At 37.9% G+C, this 23,404-nt stretch overlaps 2 protein-coding genes across 2 annotated transcripts; one reads left to right on the forward strand and one right to left on the reverse strand.

The window, feature by feature from the left end:
* The first annotated feature begins 3,777 nt into the window (after positions 1-3,777).
* Positions 3,778-8,541, forward strand: si:dkey-21c1.4 (uncharacterized protein C17orf80 homolog). Its single transcript, XM_044101813.1, has 5 exons — positions 3,778-4,211; positions 5,904-7,175; positions 7,377-7,487; positions 8,018-8,134; positions 8,218-8,541. The coding sequence occupies exons 1-5, from the start codon at positions 4,202-4,204 to the stop codon at positions 8,244-8,246; spliced, it is 1,539 nt and encodes a 512-aa protein (XP_043957748.1). The 5' UTR covers positions 3,778-4,201; the 3' UTR covers positions 8,247-8,541.
* Positions 8,542-12,574: 4,033 nt separating this feature from the next.
* On the reverse strand, positions 12,575-20,949 carry bicral (BICRA like chromatin remodeling complex associated protein). Its single transcript, XM_044101812.1, is given in 12 exon segments — positions 12,575-13,406; positions 14,627-14,729; positions 14,853-15,077; positions 15,168-15,208; positions 15,306-15,354; positions 15,429-15,550; positions 15,553-16,552; positions 16,887-16,952; positions 17,033-17,081; positions 17,308-17,353; positions 19,230-19,294; positions 20,368-20,949. Coding segments are annotated over 10 exon segments (2,166 nt in total). The 5' UTR covers positions 17,349-17,353; positions 19,230-19,294; positions 20,368-20,949; the 3' UTR covers positions 12,575-12,936.
* Positions 20,950-23,404: the final 2,455 nt, after the last annotated feature.

Below are 23,404 nucleotides of genomic sequence, written 5' to 3' on the forward strand. Positions count from 1 at the left end.
TAAAATCAGCAGATGGTTTCATCTACAAGGTGGGTTTGACATGTTTTGGTCTTGCTCTAACCTAAGGAATGTAGCTTTAGGTAGGGCAAAAAAAACAATAATCCATATCTGTTTTTGGGTTGTCAAACATGCTGTGAGATTTTCATCTGATTGGCTATTCAGCTATCGCGATGACTCCTCTCCCAGAAACTCTGGCTCCTAGGAACCTGTGCTCCTTTGGGGAAACCATTAAGGTTTGCCCACCCAAATCAACAAAAGTAACACTGATCATTTTGATTTTTCAAAATCATCACCCTCCTGGTTAAATAGTGAATTAGCTGTGCTTAATCATGTATTTTTAAGGTTGAATTTGATTTCTGTAACCACACCTAGGTCTGATGACTGCCTGACCTGTGTAGTAATGTACTGAGTTAAAATAGGACCTGTCTGATAGCCTGAAGTCACATCAATTATTCACATCATGCCCTGATGTGAATAAATTCAAGAAAAAGACTTTTACTAAAGTCTTGACAGGAAATAAAGGACTGCTTTACTTTGTGTGAAATGAAGCCAATAAAGGTCATGTTTTCAACATTACCTTCTTCAAAATAATATTGAAAAAGGATCACAAAGGCACACTTTAAAACCCCACAAACATGTCGATAATTTCCAAGAATATGGAGAGAATATTCTGGGGACTGGTGAGACAAACTCTTACCTTCTCTAAAAGGTATTTTCTGCAAATAAAAAAATGCACAATCTGACAGTTATAAGCCCTTTGATTTTCTCAAACATTGCATGTTAGAGGAGGTAAAACAAACTAAATGAGGCAAAAGCAAATGTTAAAATGTAAGACGTTGGAAAAACAAATTCACAATTGTGCAAAATTGTACGAGTTAAGAAAGTTATTAAAAAGAAGAACTAACGGAAACGAAGTCAAATTCCTTGTTTTTGTACACAAGTTTGGCTAACAAGGCTGATTCTGATTCAGAGTTAACAAAAATGATACCCAAAATGAAGCCTCAAAAATGAGTTATCTCCTGTGAGAGAATTAAAATGATAATGTCTAAGTTGTGCAGAAACACAAGGATGTAAATATTTGCCAGATGAGAAGAAAAATTTCTGTTCAAGGGAAAAATACACTTCGTATTCTAAAAGCTGCTACAGCACCAGTTCTTAACTCAACTACGATTTCATCGGCTTCTCACGTTGTGGTGGAGGTATTTTGACCCACTCTTCTTTCCAGCATGGGCTCCATTTATTGAGGTTTGCAGGCCCACATTTAGGTTGCCATGGCACTGTCACCACCACCACCTTGTTTGCTTTCTTTTTCAGTCATATTGCTTACCGCTGCCTATGAGATCATTTTTCTGCTGTTGTCAGATGCCAGATACATTTAACTTAGAGCCTTTTGATACAAGGTAGAATATTTTTGCTTCTATGACTTCAAAGAGCCCTATTGCTGTGTCAGAAGAGAAAGCCTTTATCACCCATTAAATTCACAGATAATGTGGATTTATCTGGCATAATGATAAATGTAAAAATACATCGTATAACTCAAAATGTATGTTTACAAAGTAAAGCTGAGCAAATAAAAAGAGGTCAGAGAATCGAAACTGAACTGAACTCAGGCAAATAAAGCTTGATTATGTCCATGTGCTCTAAGCGCAGGCCACCATCTTTTATTTGGGCCGATTCCCACGGCTGGTGGAAAAAAAGAAACAAGTAAAGCAAACCAATCTATCATAATCACAAGCCAAAGATGAAAAATAGTTGACAGAAAATAGACAAGGGAACCAAATGTACATGGTTGCAAAATGTTGACTACTCAGTAAACATTTGCTGAAAACTAGAGTGGTTAACAATAAATATACAAAACAATAATTCAAATCATAAGACATAATCTAAAACTTAAACTCCAAGACTAGATGATTTTATGTACTGATTTGTAAAACCCTTAGATAGAGAGTGTAAGCTTCTTTTCTCTCTCTCTCTCTCTCTCTCTCTCTCTCTCTTAAAAAAACATAACTAGATTTAGTTCCAAGTTTTAATAAAAAGGGAAGAACTGTTTGATTGGTAGTAACGTGTTTCGTTTATGGTGGAATTGAAATCAGAAACCCTCCTACTGATATAACCGAAACAAAAGATGACATCACTGTCATTTCTAACGTTGTGCGTTCGAAAAGACGCATAACGTTGTGTATTCGGAGATTTGGGGGATTTACGCAAAGACGGAAGTAGTGAGTGTGAATCGCCCTAACCCTACCAAAGGTAATGTTGAAGTTTCATGTCCAAACAGGACTTTGACTGCCTGGCCTCCCTTTTATTATCTACAGACATAAAATAGTGCACGCCTAGACACGGAAGAGTATATACCGGCTTTATTGCCCTGTGCAAACAATGCGTCAGCACATCCGCCATATTGAAACGGGCAAGATTTCTTTAGGGACAGACACAATGTGTGCATGGGGACGGGGTTTCTGAGTGAACAACGCACTAAATTATAAATAGATACTATTATAAACAATTTATAGCACTTTTATTTTAGTACTTGGCTTGAAATGGAGGTCTTTGGACAGAAATAAAACAAATACCTGCTCATTAAAATATGAAGTAGCTACTAAGAGACAAACATGCTCAAAGTATACTTAAACTTATATAAATTCACTTCTAAATTTGCATTATATTTTTATCTTCGAAAAAGATTAAACATATATCTTGCATAAAGCTATTAACAGAAGCTATTGCTGTGATAACAATGTACTGTATTTGCCATTCTATACAGCTTACCACTAGATCAAAGTGTATATATTTAGATGTTTTTGTCTCTTAGATGAAGACACTTAAGGAGCTACTGCTGCCATTAATTCTCTACTTTTTCTTTAACATAAAGTGTATTCCTGGCTTAGCGCTTCTGTGTTTTGTGTGTGTCAGCTCTGTCTTCTCAAACCCCCAGTCGATCACATCTGATGCCCACTCATATTGAGCCAGGTTAAGTTTGAGCAGTTGAGGGAGTTCCATTGTCACCACATTCATGGATGTGGGTTTGCTACATAGTTAATGGCTCTATGCAGCAAAATACTTGTATTATTTGGCATTATAAATTGAACATGACAGCAGAGCTTTATAAATAGGATTTGGAATATTTGTAACTGAATATGAGTCTCCTTATAGGCTATGTTTGAATTGAATTGCATATACCTTTCTATACAGGCATTGTTTGTCATGCAAAGTGACTTGAGAACAGTTGTTGTGAATTGGTGTTTCATAAATAAACTGAATCAAACTTTTTCTTTTTTCTTTTTCTTCTTTTTATATAAAGTAGCCAGAATTGAAGTAATAACTCCTCCTTTTAATCAGAATGCTTGCTGCAGAATTTTATATAGGTTGAAGATTTATTACCAAATTTTATAGGCTTCTTTAATAGAATGTAAGTGACTAATCAAGCAGTTTGTTTTTCAAGAGGTAATTGTTTACCTTGTCAGTAAATATGTTCCTACATAGTTTCACTGTTGCTGTTGTGACACTTGGATTTCTCCACTGTGTTAAAATGTATATTTATTGGATGATGATGATCATAGGCCTTATCGTTTGTAAAATAATTTATTAATACAAAAAGACACATCCACTTCAGAAATATTTGTGTTGAAACCACATGGCATGTTCATTTTTGCTATTTGTGCCCAGTGACATCCACAAGTAGCACTGAAATAAACACATAATTCTGTTTTTAAAAATATTTAGAATTAGTTCATAGTAAAGTTCTGTTTTATTCATCAGCAGTAACAGTCTCCTGTTGTTTTAGTCCGAGAATTTGCCACTCACAAAATGGCGGAAGGCGCTCGCGTATTGTTTCTCTCGGCGACCAAAGCAGTTTAATGTACTACACTTATAAATTCATATAAGAGTTTAACCAGTTATATAATTCGTTCATTTAATATTGAATTCTAAACACTATTTTAATTTTGTACTATAAGATTTTAAAGTTTCTACCAAATATCTGCGTGGATCGTTTTGATTTACACTCAGGCTTCACAAGTGCTACCCAAAAAGGTCTTTCCCCAACATGTTGATAAGCCTAAATTTTAAAAACACCACTCGTGTTTAAGTGTTTAAGCGTTACTTTGTCGCTGGTTATGACAGATAGTGCTTTACAACAAGTGACTCCGCTGAAACTGACTCTCTCTTCATTTTGGGAGCATGCTGTATAAAACCGCGTAAAATGAGCTCTGGTAAGTGCTTTAAAAACTGATGTAATCCACATATTTAGAGCTATCAGTTTTTAACTACAGCTACAGAATGACTTTTTCATATACAATTTTCGTCATCTGAAGAGCCCTTGTGAGAAACGAAAAGGTCACCCCTATTTGTAACTTTTAAATAAATAAAATAGGTTAATATTATTTAAATTTTTTTTTTTTTTTGTTGCTGTAACTTTAAATGTTGCATTAACTTGATAAAAGAGCTAAAAACTTGCCTTTCATGGCTGATTTACTATTCCTGGGAAACATACACTAATAAAAAGTTTGGGATATTTGCCTATGAGTTGAAATGCATATTAAATGTATGTCATCAAAGTTGGCCATATATTACAATGGTAATTTGAAGAATCTGAATTTATTAATTAAAACTAACATTATCAACAACAAAGCACAACAAAGCATATCAATGTTTTCCACTTTTCTTGAAGAGCAACCCTCAGCTCACTGGGTTCTGGAGTGCAAGGTTACAGTCCTATACACAATTATTCTCAAAGGTTTCCATAGGATTCAAGGCTTTAGAAACTGCAGGTCACAGTATTTGATAAATAAATGTTTCCTGATGATGCTGGTGCGTTGTCGTCCATGAATATGAAATGTGTTACTCATTCAGAAGCGCAAGTACTGATATTACTCAAGTAGTAGCGGCTTGTCAGTACTATTAACAAGGTACAGGCCAGTTCTACATTGAATAATCACATGGCTTGTTCAGCGACAGCATGGCTGATGCATAACATTTTCCTTGACACCCCCAACATTGTTAGGGTGAATCAGAGAACTGCAGTGAAGCCCACTGGTTTCTTATCCTGCGCACATCTTTTGTGAATTTAAATATTCAAAGTTCAGTCGAAGCTCAGCTATCACAGATGTGATTTTTCTATCACATTGTTATGCTATTTGTGATTTTTCCAACATGATGGTCCATTTTAGATACCTCTATCTGACACTGTGGGCAGGTTTACTTGCAGGTCATCTAGCATCCACATCATGCTGGGAAGGTCTGAAGTTACACTCGGATGTTTCTTGCAGTTCCTGGTGTTGAGTTGTATTCTTCATCTGGTTCTACAGGGAGTTCACAGTTTGGCGTCTTCAGCCTGGCTGTGGCCAAGGGCTTCCGCTCCTGTGTGCCTTTCTTTGCCTCAACGAGTAACACTTTATGACACTAAGTTCTGTAGACAGTTTTTCTCCTAGAGCATCCAGTTACACCAGTAAGGCTTCCAACGGCCAGGTACGGTTCATCGATTGTTGGCTGACAGCACTCAGAACTGTTTAAATACAAATAACCATTGACCCAGAACAACATCATGGTTGATTCATTGATGAGACACAAAAAAGCATGTTATGTAATAAATGCTGAACAATAAGCAGTTAAATAGGTGTATTAAGAAAAGCTAAAATTAAGTTCACCTGTGGAGATGATAATGCATTTTAGGTGCAGTCTGAAATTTTATCAGGAACTGGAAGGCCTGGAAGGCTATAACTTTCAAAGGGACATTTAACCGAATGTAAGTGGTATATTATTGTAATATCTGAGCCTGTATTTCAAAGGCATTAATGACATTCACACTCATGATGAGTGAATATACATACCCCACTGCGACTGTGTGTTACTTTGACTTTCAACTTATCTCAAACGTCTCTAACTGTCATTTATTCTGCCCACAGAGGTCTGTCCATTCTGTGGAAAAACTTACAAAAGGTTGAAGAGTCACCTTCCACACTGCAAGGTAGCAGCGAGCTCTAAAGCACCTTCAACCACACAGGATGTTGCAGACACTCAGAAACCTGCTTCCCATCCGGCTGCAGCGGTTTTCAAAACAACCTCAAAGGGAAAGAAGAGCGAGCACATGTCCTCCGTGGCAACGCATCTACCATCAGAGAGGAGCAAGAAAGGTTCAGTGGCATCATTAAAACCAGTGCACTTGGCAACACCAGATGGCTCATCTTCATCATCAACCATTGCATCAAGCTCATCAACCTCGAAGAAGAAGAAACAGTCCCTGGTTGATCAAATCATTACAACATCCCCGTCTACCTCCCCAACTTCTCCACTGTCCTCTACTTTGTCCAAGCCAAAGAAGAAGAGTCTCCGCGCTTTGATAGAAGCAGCAAAATCTGAACATGTTGCAAAAGAAACTCTAAAGGGAACCAGATCAGCCTCAAAAGATTTAAGTCTGAGTAGAACCAGCAACCAAACAGAGACCAAAGCAGTTCCAGACTCATTTAAAGACACCAGTGTTGTTTCAGGGCTTGCAGAAACTAAAGATGACAAAGAACCAAAGGTGAAGGATGTTCTTTTGACAACCAAATATACCTCTGACTTCCTGGACCCTAATGTGAATAAAAATAATATCAAGCACCCTGATTGGGGGACCGAGGGGTCTGTGGAGCCAGGAAGTGGTCACCAGATTAGAGTTACCCTGCAAGATGTTAAAGCCACACTCGGCAGAGCAGCCAGCCATCGGCTGTCCAGTCGGCCGACCATCCTGAGCCGCATCTCAGTAGCTGACAGCCTGAACAGCGAAATCAGGCTGGACACTGATCTCAGTCTGACCCCGCTTTCAGCAGCGAACCAAAAACACCCCGTAAACTATTTGGCAAAACCCACAACTCAGTCAGATAAGCAGCTCGGCAACAGAAAACAACCGAAAGAGCTACAACTGTTTCAGAAAAACTCTAACCCAACTCAACAAGATACTGATCGTCAGCTGGAGCCAGCTTCAGCATGTGCAAAAGTACAGCTTGGTACAAGTTCCTCCATCTTACATGAGAGCCTGAAGGTGGACCCTCACAGAGGACTACTCTCAGTATTTGCATCCCCCCACCTGATCTCCAGCCACCATCTCCATCCTGCTGGAACACAGCGTTTGCCTGGGATGGCTGAAGATTTCCAACTCCTCACCGGGAAGAATAACATTGCTGAAAAGCCAACTGAAGGTCGGTGTTCCAGGAATCAGGCCAGGTCTTTTTATTGAGGGTCTAACATTGAACACTAGAAACATAGAAACTGCATTTTAGAGAACTCTGTGTCAGCAATTGTGCCTTCTGTGCAATTGTGTCTGTAATTTTTGACTCTCTAACTTGTTCCAAACCAGTGTCGTGAAGGAGATTTAGTTTTCCTCTTTTTATGAAATGCAGGATTGCTGACACAGCGAAGTTTGGACCAAGTGAGACTGAAGGAGCTGCCTGATTGGCTGGCCAGCAGAATGCCCAGTCGGCCCAGAGATGTTGTAGAAATGGTGGAGAGAGGTCAGGGCCATACACATCGATCTGAGTCACAAATAAAATAATTAAACCTGTTGCTCAAAATATTTTTGTTTTGAAAATTGTTTGTGGAATTTTGTGTACATAGCTTTCATATCTTCTCACAGTTTAGAAAAAAAAAATTTTAATTTTTTTTTATTTGACTGCACTTTATGCAGAATACTGTAAAACCATCTTGCAAATTAAAACAACATATTATTTTTTTGTTATTATCTGAAGCCACAACTGGCTCCTTGGACTTTGTAGGTCAACTGTTACTAACTTTGGCTAAAAATGATAAAATGGTGGTTATAAATATAATAGCAAATGCCTTATATTCAGTTTGTTCATGGAATAATTGCATTTAATTTCCACAACAGAATGACATTAGACGTGTCTGTATTCACAATTTCTTTAATCTATTTTTCTTGCTCTTAGGTTGCAAACAATGCGCTTTTTTACACCAGTTTTCACAAATTTCAGTATCCCATAGGGGAAAATGTGTCCATCAGCTTTTTGCTTGTTGTTCCTTTCAGGCTGGTTGTGGTATTACAGACGGTACATCGATGTAAAGAAAGGCAGCGTCGGTGGACTGAGCATGCTGCTGGCAGGATACTGTGTGCTCAGCTACATCTGGAGTTATCCCCATATAAGTGAGTGTGACCATTAGTGTCGGTATCAGTGCCTTCTTATAAAATGTAGATGTGCTAATTCGTCCATATTCTTTTCTCCTCAGAGTTAAGTCGTTGGAGGAAGTATCATTAACGCGAAACGAAGGATTTAAGGCAATCGTGACTGAAGGGAAAAGCAGGGAGTAAACACTTGAGTCTCTGCAACTATAAATTTGACTGGATTTATATTTAACTTGTGACTGATGTAAGAAGAGATTATTAATTTCAACTACACATGCATCTACTTTTAGTTGAACAGACTCCTATTAATCAGACAGCATAAGGCAGCTGCTTGTGAATGTAGCTTAAATGAAGTGTGGAGTGCAAGGAAAGCAAATACATTTGCCATCTATACTTTCTGGTTGAAGGCAATAAAGTTTGTTTCTGCATTTTTTTTAAAATATGTTTTTATTAATATTTTATTTAACTGAGAAAGTTTGTCGAGAACCACTTTAAAACAATGAGCTGGCCTGGTCTACTCTATAGTGAAGGGAATGTGTACGAAAACTCATTAGACACTCTTAGAAAACAATCTTTTTCAAACACAATATATGTATAAATCCAAGGAAATTCCTAAAGCAATTTGAATTTCTAAAAACAATTTTTCTTAAAAGTCATTCTGACGTGATTTAAGAAAGACAGTTCACTTTTTGAGTTAACGGGGTGAATTAGTTCTTGTGTTACATCGAGTTTCATCCGATCCTTTTAAAGACCCTGAAGCATTTGAAGCATGTGTTGCATTTAAAATAAATATATTAATAACTTATCTAAATTGTTCAAACTTTGCCATGTGAAATAATTATGTAATTTTACCGTTATGGGAAAACAACAAGAATGATGTACCAGTTTTTAAAATAATCGTAAACCAAGAAAATAATTTTGAAATCTTTATTTCCAAAATACTTCCTTGTGTTATTAAGAAATCAAATTTAAGGTCTTGTTATCTTTATACTAAAATAAAAAAATATATAAGCATAACCTGACGGCTATCAAAGCAACCTGTGTTTCCATTACATTTCAGCAAACAGGAGAATAAATCAAGGAGTTTGCATACTTTCCAGTAGGCCAGCAGAAGGACTTGTGTACTTACAATATTAGCATGTGACTAAACTAGCTACAATTTTGTCACGGTTGAGTCCTTGAAATGTTGTCGGACTTTTTATGCTCACAATCCACTAATGTTAACTGCGCTACGGTACTTCGATAGATATGGCTTCAAAACCGCAAGATATTTTAAAACGTCGAAATTTTAAGCAGTAGATATGTAGAAAACCTGAAATGTGAATTTTTATTTATTTATTTATTTTTATCTAAGTGTGACTGTTGTAAATATTATCCTGCCTGATGTCAATAAGAAAAGCGTCCAGAAATTATTTATTTTCACCAATTGTGCCTGTGGAACATCCTGCTCTCCACCAGATGTCACTGTTGAGTTGTTACTAAAACCAAAAAGCTTAAGTGTCATGTGACAGGATTTTTCCTCACTCTTTTGTGCAAATGCATGATCAGATTAAATGCAACCAATAGATTTTGACTCTAAAGACTAACATATACCCTAGACATGCTGACCTAGTAGTACATGAACAGATTCTACTTAAACGCCAAATACATTTTCTTGCTTGTATCGCTTCCCTTGCCACATGGTGTGATTATGCATGCTCAGTCCGTCAGTACCAGCCTGCAAACTCTCACAGAATAGCAATGGTGGGAGGAAACAGAAGAGGCTTCTCAGTCAGACTGGATCTGCTTTTGTTGTGTTCAAAATGAATTTATTGTTGAGTCTCCTTGCTGCTGTAGTGAACACACATTAGCTACAAATGAGGAAATGACAGCCTTTTTATATATATATATATATATCTATATAACTACGTTTCCTGACATCTGGCCTCTCAGCCAACACAATAAAAAAAATAATTTTCAGTCTTGTGTTTTCTTGTTTTCATGAAACAATATTTGTTTTTTTATCCATACAAAATTATAAATATTTTATGTTTAACTTTTTCTTTTTTTCGTACAAAAGCAAATACAAATCAAGTGCGATAAACCAACAGCAAGAAACGGATGAAAAAACAAACAAGAAACTGCAGTAAAGGCGTGAAGGAAGAGAGCACCAGAGCCCGTGACATGCATCCAGATATCGATGTTTCACCAGCGTATGCTGCTCTGTCAAAGCACAACGTTAGTATGGACGTATGTGATGTAGAGGCACAAAATCTCTCCTGCTCTCAAATCGAAGGTTTTCTCCATGCGGTTGCTGCTAGAAGATGTCCGCAAGGGTTCAGGCAGATACAAGCAGGCTGCGATGGTCACTGGCACTCAAAGGGAGAAAAAAATAGTAGTAATAATCCCCATCACCCTGCTGAAAAGGCCTTTTAAGTTTGCTCCAGGAGGATAGCAAGCGTATTTGCAAAAACAGGGGGATCAAAAGCAGTGCTGTCCAGAATCATTAACCTTTGGTCGTGAAAGCAGTCTCAGTGCAGGTCTGTTTTTAAAAAGGTCATTTCAAAACAAAAGCTAAAATTAATCATCAACTAAACATGAGTTTAAGATTTGAAATGATATAAGAACAACTTAAAATCAGGACATATAGATTTAAAGAAAACTGTGATTTGTTTTTATTCGTCCAGAATAGAATAGATCTCAGGGGGGGTGGAGAAGACCACTCAGGTTCTGGTCATTTTTAACCTTTGCCATTTTGTTGCGGGTACAGAATAAAGCAGGAAACTTCTACTCTGGGTTTTTAAGTGATATTAAGCTGCTGGGGATATGGTAATGCAGCTATAATAGAGAATATCTACCGTCAGGAAGTTGGTTTAAGAAATTTTGATTGGATAAGGAGTCATATCTTTCATGTTTTATAAAAGCTGACTGGAGTAAATAGAAAAACTGTAATAAAACATGGCTATAGACAGGAAGTAGTTATGGACGATTTGTGCCTATGACCTGGCAAAGGGGTAAACTGACCAGAGCTGAGTATTCTGCTTCCAAATATATTTTTGGTTGTATTGTTGAGAGGGAAAGTAGAGGAAATTGGAGAACTGCTAGTGAACGAGTGAAACGTGAAAACATGAAGCAAATAGCAAGGCAAGCTACCTGAAAACAGTCAAAACCGCAGTGTGGAAATGCAGCTGAAACACACACAAACATCCTGATAGACAGCATTAAAAAAAAAAACATAGGCAGATATCATCAATGTATAACTGCACACAGAAGGCAGACTTTTAAACTGGCGAACACATAAACAACTAATAAAAGAACAACCAACAACAGAACAGGAAAAAAAATATATATCAACACATCTCTTCACTTGTTTTGAAATGCTAACAAAAAGTGTCTGAGTGGAAGGTTTGAACTGTGTTTCAGTCAAGATTTGAAAACCATTAAGTTACAGAAGAGGCTTGATAGAAATATACTTAAAACTAAAGAACACAGCTGAGTACAGTAACACCAGTTGACAAGTTTGATGGATTTCTTTTAGTGTGATTCAGAGGTTCTTCTTAGAGGCAGCTGAAGGAAGGGGAAGAAAAGGGAATTTGGTTCTGCTCCTAAAGTTCACACACAAGTACATCTCAATAAGTCAGAATATCACTGAAAAGTGGGCGTATTTCAGTCAATCAGTTCAAAAACTGTCACATATATATAGATTCATTGCACACAAAGTGATATATTTCAAGTGTTTATTTCAGATCATTTTGATGATTTTGACATACACCTAATGGAAACCCTTTCTTGGAAAGTGTGAATTTTAGATGAGACCAATAAAAACCCAGTCATGGGGAAGACTGCTGACTTCAGAATGGCAAGTCACAAACACTCATTTCTAAAGAAGCTGGCTGTCAGGAGTTCTGAAGACATGCATATTAATTAAAAGTTTAGTGGAAGGAAAAAGTACAGTAAAGGTTAAAGGAATCACAGCAACTTTGAGAAGACGATGGACAGTGGCTGCAGTCACTGCTTCAAGAACCACCAGCAAAACTGACATCTGAGCTTTTATTTGATGTAAACCATAACCATCAAAATAACACAAATACTTAAAATTTGCAACTTTATGTGCAATGAATGTATATATAGGTTTCACTTTTTGAGTATAATTGCTAAATTATATTAACAGATGCACTTTAGTGCTGGTTAACAATGTGGGTCTAACATTGATGTAAACGCTGAAAATATGGTGTGTTCAGTGCAAATTTGTATATGAACCTCTCTCTATGCTGAGGTTATCTCAAAGGGAAACTTAACACAGAAGCACTCTGCTCAAGCTTGTAAGGAATTATGAATGCAGGGAGTAATTATTTCTGAATAGAACTTCTTTGTGTAAACACCTAGATATAAAAACCTAGAGTCAGGCACAGAGCTGCCACCACCTTGTCATCCACCCATGTGTTTGGGGGGAAATTAAATGGCACAAGCTAAATTTGTTAAATCTGTTAAATTTGTGAAGATAGGAACGCTCCTGCATTCAAAGGTTTCAAATAAAGATTTTTAAATCAACACACAATATTTTTTTTCTTCTTTTTTTTTTTTGCATCTGTTAATCTGCTTCATTGCACACATTCCCGGATCTTTTTAAGTGCCCGACTACACCTTTGACGCTTCGCAGACATAATGCCTCAAAAACCTTCCAACGCAAACGACACAAATGCTACATGGCTGCGTGTCACTAGAGTAAACCTTTCTCCACACTGGAGTTTGACAAAAAAAATATACAAAATAAAATAAAATACACATGTACCTACAAACAAAACAGAAATTATACATATTAGGGATGATATGGAGAATCCGTCTTAACATTCGAGGATGCTGTTGACTGCCGCCTCTAACGCAGAGTCTGTGTCCGGGTGAGGGGGTGAGGTGAGCTGGGGGGAGTACTGAGGCTTGGACGAGAGGTGGGGTGACACCTGGGAGTGAGTCTGTCCTCCTGCAGCTGCTGCAAAAGGTGAGTGTTTACCTTGCGCGTAACTGTTGGAAGCGTCAGGGCTGTTGCCGGCGCTGCCCGACGCGAAGCTCTGATGTGGTCTCTTCAGTTCCAAAACCTTCTGGCTTTCTAGGTGTGGCGGGTGGAGTCTGTCTGTGGGAAGTGCTCCTGCAACCCCGCCCCCTCCCGGGTCTCCAAACCCTGGCTGGAAGTCTGTTCTGTGCTCTGGCTCCACAGAGCCTTGTTCTGACTGATCACAAGTGTTCTCCGACGGAGAGGGAAGGGGATCTTGGAAAACTTTGGATTTTGTTCCACAGCAGAATTCCTCAAGGAAGCCATCTTTGAACAAAACAGACAAAAGTGGGGGTTACATAGAATCATTTTGTTGAAACGTAAAAGGGGTAATTCAGATGTTTTTCTAAGTCTGGTTCTGCCAAAAGGTAAGCAGTTAATATCCCACTTGCAATATTGACATTTTTGGGCCTAAAAGATCTTTGAAAAAAAATCTGAGCTTTAATCCTTAAGGGAAAAATTTTTCCTATGATGGCCTTTCAGAATCCATGAAGGAATCTTCATTTAACTGGTTGGTGCTGAAGGCTGAAATAAGGTTCACTAAAGTCTGATGGGAAACAAGACAAAAAACTTGCCTCTTGTGTTGATCCAAGTTGTTCACTACTGTTTTCACCTTCTAGCCTCACCCTTACTGATCCCAAGTGATCTGGATGTTCACTAACCAGGAAATAATAGAACACAATTACCTTTTTAATCCTGTAATTTTTTCACAGATCTGAAAGTTTTAAAATTGGAATTAATGGAAATTGCTGAGTTTGAAGGTGATTGCTTGGTTCTAATAAACACTTCGCAGAGCAATGTTTGATCAAATTTGGTGTGGAGTCAGATGCATTTTTACCCAGCCTGACTGAACATTTCCCTGAGGAATAAAAGTTGAACAGATGGAGATAAGAGGTTTTCTGTCTGATCCTCATAACATATTAACTGCTTTAACCCTCAACTCAGCCTGATTTCTATGTCCATTTAATCTTGAAATCCATACTACATCTTTCTGGTTTTACAAGTGTCTACCTGGATCCACTAGCAGACAAGTCACTTGTCCTGTGTCAGGTTGATCCAAGTTGTTCACTACTGTTTTCACCTTCTAGCCTCACCCTTACTGATCCCAAGTGATCTGGATGTTCACTAACCAGGAAATAATAGCCTACCTTTTGTAATCCTGTAATTTTTTTAATAGACTAGTACAGTTATTAAAAAAGGAAATGCACTTTGGGTATGTATTGTAACGGCTCATAAAACAGCGTTTACATGTGACATTTTGACTTTTGTTTTATATTGGAAGTACTTAGGAGTACTTTTTGTCTCAGTTGTCAGCTTCAGCTTCCCAGACCAATTAATCTGGATTTGCACAAACTGAAGACCCAAAGAGATTTATCTGCTGTAGGTAAAACATATTAACTGCTTAACTCTCAACTCAGCCTGATTTCAAAAATGTCCCTTTAATCTTGAAATGACCATACTACATTTTCTGGTTTTCAAGTGTCTACCTGGATCCACTAGCACCATGCGTTTGTCCTGTGTCAGGTTGCTGCGCTCCTCTTGGTTGAACGTCCTGTCGATCATCACCAATTCTGATGAAGGGCTGAAACGCTGCATCAATTAATTTTATTGTATAATTTAAAGTTCAATAAAAACGCACAATTAAATAATGCCTGTGCTCAGCTTTTATTTGTCTTAAATACAGCTCAATAACAAATTTGCGCATGTTCTTACTTCAGCCTCCACCATCAGCAGTCGTCTGTATTTATTGACCATGGTCTGGGTCTTTGTCACCACCTGAGTCGCAACGTCCTCAAACTCGTCATCCACTGGGAATTATCAAGCACATAGTTCAAGGTCTCAGTCTACCTTGCTGACATGAAGTAACCACTAAACTCTTAATAAAAGCTGCATATCACAGCGTGTGAAAACTCACTGTTCTGTCCTCGTTAGCCTTTTCTATGAAGACACAAAAAATCATGCATGTGTTGTTACATCTTCTCCACATTAAGATTAAAGACATTTATATAAAATCCCTATTGAACATACCTCAGAGTTTAGCGTTAAATCTTGTGTTATGGTTTTCAGGGCTAAGATAGACAAATAAAGAAATGAGTTAAAATTTTAACAGACATAAATTTAAAATGTATTAAGAAATAACACCATAAGGCAGGTAGTTGTAATTACAATGGATGTTGCTGGCCTGCGCCTGTTTGAATGCAGGTGATAAGGAATTCTGCAGAGAAAAGTCAGGTTCATCAAATAAGAGTTAAAAACAAAGAGAATATAACTGATATTTGACAACTATACCTGTCTAAAATCTTTTTGTTCTTGTGTCACATTGCTGGGTAAAGGAGACAGAGAAGTGCAGTTCTGAGTTTGAGTCACTAGAAGGCGCTGCACTGGGCAAGAGGATGCCTGGCCTTGACCCCTAGGATTAGCTGACTTCCTGGTGCAGAGAAGTTCTGCCCTGGTGCAATCTGCACAGTGGGTTGGTTGGCAATTAGAGTGCTTGAGCTGGGATTGGCAGAGCCATTGTGGATGGCGTTGGACGGAGTAAGCGTCAAGGAGTTGGGTAGTAAGAATTGTCCTTGTGATATATTTGTCTGGGCCTGCATTTGTTGCTGGTCCATTGGTGGTTGCACAACTACTGAACCATTAGCTGTATACTGTCCTCCAGGAGTAACAGTGTTAGCGTTCACAACACTACTCAGGGTAGAGGGAGTGGGTTGAAGACCAAGGCTGAATACAGTCTGAGACACAGCTTGAGAGGGTTTAGGCTGGATTGGTCTAACGATAGCCTGGGTCCCTCCAGGTCCTCTCTGAATGATAATGTTTTGAAGGGGGATGTTTTTGAAAGGTAAGCCCACCTGACCTTGGGTTGGGGCAAAGACCTGCCCCCCTGCTGCAGTCACTGCTGGAGTAACAGGCACTCCTGGCCTTAGAACAATCTGAGGAGTTCTTTCCAAGCTGCTCAGAGTCATTACACCTCCACTTGCCCCAAATGAACCCAAGACCTGAATATGCTGGGTAGAGCCATTGGCCAGTGGAGGTACTCCTTGCAGTACCTGGCCTGCTGGGAATGCAGCTGTCGCAGTGGTTACTACACCCACTCCTCCTCCATAACCCCCAGAGACCAGCTGGGAGGAGAAGGGAACTGGAGCTTGCACGAGATTTGGAGCTGGCTGGCAGTCCAACATGGCCTCCTGGGCCAAAGTCTGCTCCGTAATGTCGGCTTCCAATAGAGACTTCTGGAGAATGTCAAACGGCTGATCCTCTGCACCAAGGTCCACCCCTTCTGGGGAGCTTCCAGCCCCCAGTTCATCCTCAATAAAAGAGAGGCTACTAGAGAGGTGGAGGCCTCCTCCAGCTGGATCCTCCACAAATTCACCCATTGAAGAAGAGTCATCCTTGAGGCCAGTGTTGCAGCCAGTCTGAAGAAAACATTAAAAGTGTTGGTATTATTGTATATTTAACTTTAAAGACCTTTTATTTATTCCTGAGCTATCTGTAAAAATATTTTTCTTGTACAAGACAATCCTGAACTAGAAAGAAAATTGGTATTAGAAGATTTGTCATCAATAATGGTGCAATGAAGCTAAATCATGGCTTGTATGTATGGTGCAAGAGAATTTTCAAGCAAATAGTTAAAACCTGATAATTAATTGCAATATAAGGCCACATAATTCATTCTTTCAACTGCAACCACTTTTATAATTTTTGTTTGAATTATGATTGTATTTTACTTAGGTGCAAGTATATACTCACTGTCTCGTTAGCGAAAAAAGATCCATCTGACCCATAAGCTGCATTTGCCACGTCATCTTCTCCAATCTATTGAAAAAAAACCCCCACTTAAATTACCAATCCGCTGATTTAAAAAAAATATGTAAATAGTTGTAAATGCCACTTACAGACTTGCTATTACTGCCATGGAGATAATCGTTCAATGCTTCCACATCTCTGAAAATGGTGAAAAAGGGAAACTTAAGACAGGGAAAATTCAACTGTTTACATTTGTGAATCACATAATAATTGCGGAAATTTTTTTTAATCATAAATCTTGTTAGGGCTGTAGGTTAACTACATTGATCTAAGAGATCAGTATTAACTTTATAAACTTTAGTGTAAACATTCTGTACACAGATTTTGCCTCACTTTAGGAAGGAAAAACAGGTGTTTCTTTTACCCTAAAATATCCAGAAGACGGCGATCGTCATCATCATCCATGACACCTGAAATGGTATTGAGTAAAAACGTGAGGACTTTTTTATGTCGGTATGCGTATACTGGAAGATCTGCCATATACTAGTCACTTATCATTCCTCTGACGGTTTGCATAACATAATCACAGAGTTGAATGACATGATCATTTGTGGCTTTTGACCTTTTATGTGGGCCATTAATTTTTCAAGGTGAAATGATTACAAAATTAACAACTGCAATGACGTCTGAGCCAAAATTACGTGCACCACCTTGAATTAATGGATTTTCTTTAATTCACACAGTATACAAATTGTGCAAACAGGCATAGGAATGTACACACAATCTCAATATTATTTGTTTAAATTTTCCTTAGCAAGTTGCACCTCCAACACATGCATCTATAAAATAACAAGCGTGTTTGAATTATGGTTGTATTATACTTAGGTAGAAATAAATGTTCTCCCAGACATTAAATCACTCTTCTTGGCAGAATTGAGTTAATTTAAATTGCTTGGTGTCCTGGTTAAATAAAAATTTACATTTTAAATTTCAATGTTGGAATTAATCTCCATTACTCAACTTTACTATCTCAGTTCCTCAAGTTCTGATAGGGTGTAGAGGAAGTGAAACACTGTACAATTAGGTACTTTGCGTATTTAGGGTGTCATAGCAGAGCACTTCAGAAGTGATATACTATCAAACATTGTATGTAAACAGATTTTTGTGGCTGTAGTATTGCACATAAAATTTGCATTGGCATGACGATTGTAATTTAGTACATTGTTGCGCTCTTTTGATAAGACTGATGGAAGTTTTGATAGAGGCTATTACAGCTTATTGATAACCTGAAATATCCCTTTGTAAATAATATTTGATCTGTTTAGCATTTTAGTCCTGATGAAACAAAACTGTATAAAGGTTTGACCTACCTAAATGTTAATTTTAGAGGACACTGACACAGCTTTGTCCATCAGCTTTGTGTAAAGCACTAGTACCACTGGAAGCAAAACACCAACTGTATGATATTACCACAGCAGTCTAAGAAAGACTCATCAAACATCTTGTCCCATCACTGTGTTCACATAAGTTACTCTTTATATTGTCTGACAATATAACTTCTCTCCAGAAAACGTTTTGGTTGTACATATAGGTAGCTGTAAATTTCAGTCAAACTTCAGTGTTGATTTTGGAAACAGGGGATTCCCTACCTGTCAATCTGCGTTTCTCTTTTCACCGTGGACGGTAACACTGGCGTTTAAGAAGATTCCACTGCTATCTAGGCTTCAGCGCTGGTGATCCCTTAGTTATAAATTTGGGCCTTCTTCCAGAACATGGTAATCAAAATACTATTTTGTACAACTATTTGAACTGATAGTCATAAAATCTGCATTTTTTTTTTAAGAAAAACTGCTAATTTTCTTAAAAAGCAAGATTTTCTGAATCCATATAAATCTATGGTTCTCTTTTCTGGGTTGTCACTGAGTTTCTTGAACCTTGCCATTAAATTAACCCCTTAACTGTAATAATGACACTGGTGTCCTCCTAGTCTTTTTGACTTGCATGAAAGTGTTTTGAGAGTGGCAGTTAGGGGGTTTTAAACATTGGTCAATCTAATGAGTGCTGTACTGAGGCTTTGTCACATTAAAATACATTCTAGAATCATTAGGACCACTCAAAAATAATTCAGGCTAAATAATGCATTTACATATTGGTATATGTTTGTATGTATCATTTTGACTAAGTTTAAGTAATAACTTGTTTTCATAGTTGCCATTTGTTGTAGGAACATTCCACCATGAAAGAATGGTTACAATAAACCTTTAAAAGCCCAGAGTCAACATAACAATCATACTGATGTTGGAATTATGTACAGTGTGATGATGATAGTAGGGGCATGTAACTCACAAGATGTCCACCAGGAAGCATGGATTCAGTCATGTAACAGCCTTATTCTCTTGTAACAGGCTGGGCTGCAGGGTGAAAAACTGTTTTTAGTAAATTTACAAGGTCGTTGGCCAGGGTTATTGCAAATAGTGAGTATGGTAACCTGTAACACACATTTAGAGGGTAAAATAAGGCAGTGGAAGGGGACATTTGTTATTCAGTACACAAGTGAAGAACAGGAAGGCTTTCACCACTCCTACAAATGCTTTTGACACGCAAACTCCCTCCCATTACTCTTCTCTGTTGCCCTTCACTGATTATAACTTGTGCTTGCAGTGTAAAAACTTACATTCAGATGCAAATGCTGGCTTATATAATATACACATTATATAGAGATTTGTATTTCAATGTCCAGCTGAATGGCTTTATGTATCAGCCAGAATTTGTGTGCTGTAATATTTTGAGTATTTGAATAATACTCTGTAAAAGAACTCTGTAAGAGTCTCAGGAAATCAAAACCCATGTAGCACTGTGGAAAAAGCAGTGGAAGACTTTATTCTGATCAGTTATTGTAAGAGTTCGGTCATAGCGTGGGCATGTGTGGAAGCAACTGCAGCACTACAAAATGGCTGTACCACACCACGGGGCTGTCTTTGTAGCCGCACCATGCTCAGCCACCATCTTTGATTCTGGGTGAACAAAGACCGAGTGGGAAACTGTACCAAAAACTAAGAATTGTTTGCTAAATTGTGAGTGAATACAAGAAAAAAAGCACGCCAAAGTTAAGCTTTTATCCCTCTAGACAACTTCGATTATTTTGTTGCTAAATGACGACGATTATAGCATAGAAACGGAAATCAAACACTTATAGAGCTATACATTAGATATAATTTACTAGATTTAAATATGGGAAGCTAGTGAGAAAAAACGATGTTATACTTAAGAAAGCAAATTATAGGGTTAACCACTGTCTCTGCTCTTATGTTTAACCAAAATTAAGCTAGGGTCATAAAAACAAGATGACAAGATGGAAGTCCATTTCCAGTTAAAAACAATTTTTGTTGCCACACTTAACTAAATGTTTTTGATTCAGGTGTTGAACAAGTTTTGAAATTAAACGTTAACAAATACGAAGATTACTACGCGGATTTTTTTTTACGTTTTGTTGTAGTCTAGAGCTGATATTTCCGAAAATCCGTCCTAGCATGTAGGCAACCCCGCAGGAAAAAAAAAACAGCTTCGAGTCCGAGCTTCTTTGGGTGTTGTTTAAACGCTGGTGTTTTTAAATAAAGCGGTTGTTGGGCAGTTGAGTTTGCAGGTTTAAATCCCCCCCAAAATAAACCGAATCGAGAAAAAGATAATCGCATTGAAGCAGGACAAAACGCCTGTTCCTCTCCGACGCATTTTTTTCACTGCTCCTGGATGAGGAAGCCTTCATTTGCTCTCGATGCTTGGCTCACCCGCCAGCACGGGAAAAAACACAACACCGTCACTTTTGTGCCGAGCGGAGAGGTTTATTTTCGGGCGTTAGAACAGGTTTCACCCCCGGTTGGGTCGCTCTTCAGACTCGGACGCCGCATTTTCAGCTTCAACTCTCGGCCTGTTCTTGCTGTCAGGTTAGCTAGCCACATTGTCGTCGACGCCTGTTTTGAGACCGTCAGCTGGAATTCGCTGGAAAGGCTAAAGGACTAAACCGCGTCGAGCCATAAATATTTATCCCGATTAGCATAACATAAAGACGACTGAAAAGAGGCAAACCCTTTACTCCTGTCTCACTCCTCTTGAAACCCAATATCTCCATTTGGCAACTTTTAATTTGCTCCCCCCTCCTTCTCCTCCTCCTCCTTCTTCTCCCTCTCCCACTCATATATTTTTCTCACTGTCCCTGTTCTGTCTCGGATAGATTTTTCTCTCCGCTCAAACTCTCTTCCCTCCCTGAAGGAAGGGAGGAAGGAGCCTGTGTGTGTTTTTTCCTTGAAATTTTTATCACAAAATTATAATACACTCAAAGGGGAACTCACCGTCATGAAAAAGCAGCGTCTTGTCAACGGGGTTTCCTCGCCATCACCGCACGGGTCGCTGGGGTAATGCATACAGCGAAATCAGCGGAGCTCAACGACACCAAACGACCCCACATATTTCTACAGAAAATATACAAACACTGATAATTTATTTATAAAAGGTAATGTTACATCAAGTTGTATTTTATTTATCATATTATGTCTTTTCATACGCCAATGAATAAAAGACATACTTTATCATGACCAACAGTAGAGGGCGGTCCTGTGTTTACCACACCTTGACGTTCCTCAGGTATGAACATGTGATCCAGCTTCAGCAAAACCAGGTCAAATTTAAAGTTTTATTTTCATTTAATATCTCCCATTATTTAGGCTATTTAATGTTTGGTTCAAAAACACACATACACAAACAAAGGGTTATTGTGTCCAACTATACGATTATAAAATAGCTGAAGATGTAAAAACTTGCATACTCAATGCAGTTAGAAAATACTATATTTATCTCAAAGGGAAATTAAATATTGTTATAACTCATATAGTTCAAGTATCTTCAAAGATTCGCGAAAGGATTCTCCAGTAGCAGTCAGTCTTGTGACGAATCTCAAGAAGCCTCTGACTGAAATATGTTGCTGTCATATAGCAACAGCTCAGCTCAACAGCACTGCTAATCCACCATATCTGCTTTTGCTTTTCTTCTTTAAATTTATGTCTGACTATATATTTAGAAAGCTGGGTACATAACTGTTGAGGTCAGGGATATGATATGATCCTTACTCATTATGGAAGAGAAGGTTTGAACGTCCTCTTTCTGTATCTGCTCTGCGGTCCTGCTCTGCCTCCACAAAGCCTTCTTTTCAACCCCTCTGGAACTTGGGTTGTAATTCAATTATTTGAGCTTTTGAGATACTAATCAGCTACTCCCAGATGAAAAAAATCTTGTTCCCAAGGTTACGCATCATAACAACGGTCAAAAATTAAAATAGTGACAGCAAAAATTCTAGCTGCACATCATCCAAACCAAAGAGAATGGTGATCATGTCAATGCAATCTTTCAAACAAAGAAGTTATTAATAAAAGTATATAAAAAGAACAAATCAAAACTAATGTGAAATAGCTACTCTAACATCCTGGCAGTATTACAACATTAGTAAAATCACTCTTCCTTGGTGTAACATAGAACACGTGTTATAACTTTAGAAACATTTTCAGTCAATATTTATGGTGCATTTAACTCTGGTAAATTCTGACAAGAGGCAATTTGGATAAGATAAACATTTAATTCTTGCCCTGAAATTACATGGTAAGCCTAAGGGTGTCAATACATTGGCCTGAAAACACAATGTTAAGTCACATGACCTAACTGAGGCGACATCACACAATGGTGTTGTCAGCATCATATATGAAGCTAAATTTTCAGTGTTTTTAATCAATCTCTTTATTCACTTATTTTAACAAATTTCAACTTTAAGTCACAAAAACATTCTCAGCAATAGCTTTTTTCTCTCTATAGTCCAGGTAAGATGCTTCAGATAATGTCTCAGTTTCAAGAGTTACTTATCAGAAGGGGTAGGACTGTTGTAACAGTGATATATACTTGATAATACTGTTACAATATCAAGTAACAGTGATACTACTGTGATAATAGTAACAAGTAACAGACATGACAGTCATGACTGTCATGTCATGAGAGTTGACATGCCCAACTGTCAAGTATATTTATGGTCATTGATACTCTTTTGGTAAAAGTATAATAGCCTTAGGGTGACCTATAAATTTTTCCTGGTCAATAATCATTGTTGCTTGTGTCACTTTTTCCTTTCCTGTCAACTTTTCATTAACATGCTCACAGATCTCATAACCAGATTTTGTAACGTGTACCTTTTGTGACTAACCCTGTCAATGTCTGTTTGCTTGTCAACTGTTAAGTCAGTGGTCTTTCCCATGTTTATGGAGGCCACAACATAACATAACATTTCTGCATAAAAAATCCTGAATGTTGGGTTCTTGTCAGTCATACTAATCACTAGATACACCTGAAATACATCATTTTTTAACAATGTAGCTGTATAACATTTGAGTTTCACTTCTCAAACTTAATTAATTTGTAGAATGATTTATATATATTTAGATTTACAGGGATGTAGTTTTAGAAGCTTTTCTGTTAGGTCTCCATAC

Source organism: Gambusia affinis, linkage group LG20 (genome assembly GCF_019740435.1).
Source record: "Gambusia affinis linkage group LG20, SWU_Gaff_1.0, whole genome shotgun sequence".
Taxonomy (NCBI): Eukaryota; Metazoa; Chordata; class Actinopteri; order Cyprinodontiformes; family Poeciliidae; genus Gambusia; species Gambusia affinis.